This window comes from Neoarius graeffei, chromosome 17 (genome assembly GCF_027579695.1).
Source record: "Neoarius graeffei isolate fNeoGra1 chromosome 17, fNeoGra1.pri, whole genome shotgun sequence".
NCBI classification, from domain to species: Eukaryota; Metazoa; Chordata; class Actinopteri; order Siluriformes; family Ariidae; genus Neoarius; species Neoarius graeffei.
This window is the reverse complement of record NC_083585.1, coordinates 71,470,847-71,477,218: the sequence shown is the minus strand read 5'-3', so window position 1 is coordinate 71,477,218 and position 6,372 is coordinate 71,470,847. Positions and strand designations below refer to the sequence as shown.

Sequence of the window (6,372 nt, the reverse complement as noted above, 5' to 3'; positions counted from 1 at the left end):
CATGGCCACAGACTTGGAGATGCTGATCCTCATCCCAGCTGCTTTGCACTCAGCTGCAAACCATCCCAGCACATGCTGTAAGTCACAAATTGATGAAGCCAACAGGACCACATCATCTGCAAAAAGCAGAGACGTGATCCTGATGCCACCAAACCAGACACCCTCTGCCCCTTGGCTGTGCCTAGAAATTCTGTCCATAAAAGTTATGAACAGAACCGGTGACAAAGGACAGCCCTGGCGGAGTCCAACATGCACCGGGAACAAGTCCGACTTACTGCCGGCAATGCGAACCAAACTCCTGCTCTGGTTATACAGGGACCGAATGGCCTGCAGTAGTGGGCCCTGAACCCCATACCCCCCACAGGGCACCATGAGGGACACAGTCGTAATCCTTCTCCAGGTCCACAAAACACATGTAGACTGATCGGGCAAATTCCCACGCACCCTCTAGTACCCTTGCAAGGGTAAAGAGCTGGTCCAGTGTTCCATGACCAGGACGAAAACCGCATTGTTCCTCCTAAATGCAAGGTTCAACTATCGACCAGACTCTCCTCTCCAGCACCCCAGCATAGGCTTTCCCAGGGAGGCTGAGAACTGTGATCCCCCTATAGTTGGAGCACACTCTCCGGTCCCCCTTTTTAGGGGGACCACCACCCCAGTCTGCCAATCCAGAGGCACTGTCCCTGAGGAGCTTTTTAACCACCTCAGCAACCTCAGCCCCTGTGATAGGTGAGTCCTCCCAAGCACCCTCAGACTCTGCGTCCTCCTCGGACAACATGAAGGTGGGATTGAGGAAATCCTCAAAGTATTCCTTCCACCGTTGGATGATGTCCCCAGCTGAGGTCAACAGCACTCCATCCTTGCTGTAAACAGTAGGGACAGAGCACTGTTTTCCTTTCCTGAGTGGCCGGAAGGTTTTCCAGAATCTCTTCGAGGCTGACCAAAAGTCACTTTCCATGGACTCTCCAAACTCCTCCCACACCCGAGTTTTTGCTTCAGTGACTGCCAGAGCCACATTCCGCTTGGCCCGTCGGTATCTATCAGCTGCATCTGGAGACCCACAGGCTAACCAAGCCCAATAGGACTCCTTCTTCAGCTTGACGGCTCCACTTACCACAGGTGTCCACCAGCGGGTTCAGAGATTACGACCATGACAGGCACCAACAACCTTGCAGCCACAGCTCTGCAGGGCCGCCTCAGTAATGGAGGTGCAGAACATGGTCCACTCAGACTCACTGTCCCCATCCTACCCCGGTATGCAGTTGAAGCTCTGCCGGATGTGACAGATGAAGATCCAATGGACGGGAACCTCCGCCAGATGTTCCCAGCATACCCTCACTACTTGTTTGGGCCTGAGAGTCCAACCCCTCTCCAGGAAATTGTTTCCAGAGCCCAAACTATGCATTGAGGTGAGCCAACTATATCTCGTCGGTACCATTCAACCTCATGCACAAGCTCAGGCTCCTTTCCCACCAGAGAGGTGACATTCCATGTCCCAAAAGCCAGTTTTGTAAGCTGGGGACCAGTATGCCAGGGCCTCCACCTTTGGCTGCCACCCGATCTGCAGTGCACCGGACCCTTACGGCACTTCCTGCGGGTGGTGGGTCCACAGGAGAGTGGTACTGTGTTGCTCATTCGGGCTGGGCCTGGCCGGGCCCCATGGATATAGGCCCGACCACCAGGCATTCGCCGATGAGCCCCTCCCCCAGGCCTGGCTCCAGGATGGGGCCCTGGTATCCCTGGTCCAGGTGAGGGTATTTGGATACCTGCTTTTTCTTTCATAAGGGTCCTTTTTGAACCACTCTTCATCTGACCTCTCATCTAGGACCCGTTTGCCTTGGGAGACCCTACCAGGGGCAATTGCCCTGACAACATAGCTCCTAGAATCCCTGAGGCACTCAAACCCCTCCACCACGTTAAGCTGGTGATACAAGGAGGGACGAAAAATAAGTCTACCCAGTTAATTCCATTACTTATTATTTATAGGACCCTGGGGTCATATTCTGAGTTTCTTTCTGAATTTGCAGATTTTATCTCAGACCTGGTTATTTCCTTCGACAAAGCTTTAGTTGTTGGAGATTTTAATATTCACTTTGATAACCCAGAAGACCCTTTGAAAACAGCATTTGTGTCCATTTTAGATTCAGTAGGGATTAATCAGAATGTCATAGGACTGACCCATAATGGTGGTCATACCCTTGATCTAATACTAACGTTTGGGTTAAGCGTAGAAAATATAGTCACACTTCCACAGTCTGAAGTTATCCCAGATCATTATCTCATCTCATTCAAAATATGTCTGAATAATAATATATGCACCTCACCACTCTACTGTATTAAACGTACATTCACGTCAACTAATGCACAGAGCATTATAAATGATCTCCCAGAGTTATTAACTTTGATTAGGTCACTATCAGCAACTGAATGCTTAGAGTCAACGTTCCGCTATACTTTAGGTAATGTAGCTCCTCTTAAAAGGAAAATGATCAGAGAGAAAAAATTAGCACCTTGGTATAATGATGACACTTGCACTTTAAAATAAACCACTCGAAAATTGGAATGTAAATGATGTCAAACAAAATTGGTAGCATTCAAATTAGCGTGGAAGGAGAGCTTCCTGAAGTATAGAAAAGCTCTTAGTGCTGCGAGATCAACATACAGTATCTCTCCTCCCTAATAGAAGATAACAAAAATAATCCTAGATTCCTATTTAATACTGTAGCAAAATTCAGTCCATTATAGACAAATGCACACCTGTAGTATGTAGCAGCAACGACTTCATGAATTTTTTTTTTAATGACAAAATTGAAAATATCCGACAAAAAATTCAAACTACTAATTTAAGGTCAGGCAATGTAAGTGACCCTGTAGTTAACAATATAACTGTATCAGATCAGCCAGTGTTGTTTTCGTTAACAATGACAATGACAAAATGATTTCGTTAATGCACCTTTTTTCATGACTAAAACGAGACAGTGACAAGCTAAACATATGTAAGGTCCTCTAAAATAACACTGTATTTTATACTCTATATTGGATTGCCCTATTTTCTGTGTAATTAACTCCATTTACCATAATGCCTTGTGGTTTGGAATATTTTCACTGTTCTGATGTGTTGTGACGTTCTGTGCATTCGGACCAATCAGACTTATTTGCTCGTTGTAGTTTTATTTGAATTTTGATGTCAGCCAATGGTAATTGGTATATGTTTAATGCCCGCGAGTTCGCGGGCTTTTTGAGATGTTTCATCACTTCGCGAGGGAGAAGCTCACAGAGTTCCCGCCTGCTGCCGAGCAGAGAGAGATCGCGTTGTTTGTGAGCTCTATTTCAGCACTTATTTTGCAGACAGTTTTTTTTTATAGTTTGGTCTGCTTGTGGCCATAAACTCCGGTGTCACTCCAGTGAGTGATCTTGCTGTTTTTTTTTCTGCGGACACATCTGCCCTCCGTGCTGTGCCCACCGGAGCGCTTTCGTCAGTCCCGGGAACTCACTGTGTCGGGTCTGGGACCCAGCCCGCTACCGAGGGGTTTGGGGTGAGCAGCATCTTATTCGAGCGAGCTAACCCACAGCAATAGCTAGCCCTCTGCTCAGGAGCATCTGCTGCGTGACTGTACCGACATCTGTAACCTGATCCGTCTGGTTTGACCGTGGATTGTGAGTAACGCGAACCCACACTTACACTGACACACACACACACACGCGTTCCTCTGGTCTCGCCTGGATAGCCAGCGTTTTAGAAGGGCATTGCAGCGGTTGCTGTTCTGTCTGCAGTTCACAGAGCTGCCACCTGTGCACCAACGGGCCCCAACTGCGCGCGCGTTTTTCTTTCTTGTCCACTTCTTTTCTTTTGATACTTTACCCAGTTTTATTTTCTTACTATGTACTGCTGGTATACACACTGTTGATGTGCTATCTGTAACATCTCTATTATGTAGGCTAATTGTTTCCGCTCTTCTTGTGCCGGTGTTACTATTTTCTTGGTGATTACATTGCATGCTTCTTTGGGAGCATTTATTGTCAAATACTATTATTATTATTATTATTATTATTATTATTATTATTATTGCTTATTAATAAATATAATCATTATTATTTAATTATATCTTGGGTGTATTGGCTGCTCATTTGGTTGTTTATATTTGAACATTCTGACATGCACACTGCAGACTAGCTATTAGTTCTTTCACTCATGCTACTGTTATTTTAAAGTCTGAGGAAATACACCATACACTAGCTTCAAAGGTAAGTGTAGTATTTTCGCAGTGGAGGCACCGCGCTGTTAAATTTATCATTTATTAGATTTATGCTTATTATTCTCTCTCTCTACTCATACTTGTACCCTTATGGTATCAGGAATCTCAGCCAGCTCACCACTCCACCGCTGAGAACTTAGGACCCTGTTGCGCCATTATTTATTGGGATTTAGGGTAACTCTTTAGTAGCCTATAGCCTACTGTGCTGGGTAATCAGCACCTGTCCAAAAAAAAAAAAAAAGGGGGTTACATTTTGGAGGCACCGCTGGGATTTTCCTGTTTACCAGAACAAGTAGATCGCTGTGTTTTGCTTAGTGTTTGTGTTGTGTTAGTTATTGCTGTTTGCTGGGCAGTTTTTTTTTAAACATGGACCTTAGTCAGGCTGTTGAGTGGAGCCGTGAGGAGAATGTGGAGTTGTGTCATGCCATTTTACTTAGCAGAGTGCCATTGGAGGCCACTGATGATGTGGTTAGCCGTGTGCTCAGCACAGTTAAGGTTCTGGGTAGGACCCGGATACGCGGTCGCCGTGGTGACAAGACTGGTAGGCACCTGTACATTTTAGTCGAGACTTCTGCTGAGTTGGATCAGAGCTCTGTCCCTCCTGAAGTGGGAATTGTAGGTGAGGCAGGTCCATGGGCTGTTCATGTAGTGAGTAGTTTGCTGCCTGCTAGTCCTGTTCTTGAAAGTGATGGATTCGAAGCCAAGCTATTTTCATTATTACAGCAGGAAGGCAAGTCTATGGGTGATGTGAAGGCTGTTTTGGGCACGCAGCCTCCTAAACCTGATGTCAGCATGGATCTTGTGAATGCCATAGGCCAGCTCGTTGATCGCTGTAACCAGGCATCTGTTGATGTGCCTGGCTATAGAAAACTGAGGCTGTTTTCCGGTTTACGGCCCGTTCCCCCAGGCGAGGAAGAATATGAGGCCTGGATGGAGCAGGCTACTCAGATGATTACTGAGTGGCAGTGCAGTGATGCTGCTAAGCGACAGCGCATTGTTGAGAGTTTGCGTGGGCCTGCTGCGGATATAGTAAGGTTTTTGAAAGTCAGTAGCCCATCTGCTACTGCTACTGATTACTTAACCGCTCTTGACACTACTTATGGATCAACTGAGAGTGGGGCAGACCTTATGGCATCGTTTCGCCATACTTTTCAAGAAGATGGTGAGAAACTTTCTGCTTTCTTGTATCGCTTGGACAAGCTTCTCCACCGTGCTCTTTTGAGAGGAGGGATTGAAGCTGCAGGCCTGAATCGTGCACGTCTGGAGCAGTTGTTCAAGGGTGCTCTCACCACTGACATTGTGGCTTTACGTGTGCGACTTCTGCACACTTTGCAAGCTCCGCCTTCTTTTTCCCAGTTAATGCGAAATGTGAGAGAGGAAGAGCACTGGGTAAGTGCAAGGGAGAGTGCAAAGGTTTCTGTGGCCTCATCTACATTTTGCCAGGTTCCTGTGACTGCTGCTGTCGCTCTTCCTCATGTGCCTGTTACTCCCCTGGCGTCTGAGGTTGACAGTCTGAGGAAAGAGGTCAAGGAGCTGACGTCTTTAGTAACTAAACTTTTGACTGCTACTACCGTGGCTCCTGAAAATCCTCAAGTCTCACAGTTTGGTGTAAGCCACAGCACAGAAACCACAGCCCCAGCTGTTCCCACAAGGGCTGTTTCTTCGAACCTGCCGAAGTCTACGACATCCTCTTCTGTTCCTGCCATTTTTTGTTACAAGTGTGGAGAAGACGGCCACACCAAGCGAGAGTGCACACGCCCTGAGAACTTGAGGGTAGTGAATCAGAAGCTGCTTAAGAGGGTCACGCAGCAGGGAAACTTCCCCGGAGCTCAGTGAAGGAACGGCACAGAGCTCCATCACACAAAACACGTTCCGCTCATTGTTCACCTCCAATCAAAGTCAGCCAATCACAACTGCCGTCTGGGTTAGTGGGGCCCTCGGCTGAGGTGCCCGTGCAGATAGAAGGTATTTATGCTAAAGCTCTGCTTGATAGTGGTTCTCAGGTCACCATCTTGTATCATAGCTTTTATAATGCATATTTGAAGCATTTGCCACTGCAGCCAGTGGAAAATCTGGAAATATGGGGTTTGAGCTCTCACAAATACCCATATGATGG

General features: G+C 46.9%; 1 protein-coding gene across 1 annotated transcript; it reads left to right on the top strand.

Annotated features, from left to right (window-relative positions):
* The first annotated feature begins 4,622 nt into the window (after window positions 1–4,622).
* LOC132901280 (paraneoplastic antigen Ma1 homolog) lies at window positions 4,623–6,092 on the top strand. The gene has a single exon (XM_060943592.1). It carries the CDS (start codon window positions 4,623–4,625, stop codon window positions 6,090–6,092), a length of 1,470 nt encoding a protein of 489 aa, XP_060799575.1.
* Window positions 6,093–6,372: the final 280 nt, after the last annotated feature.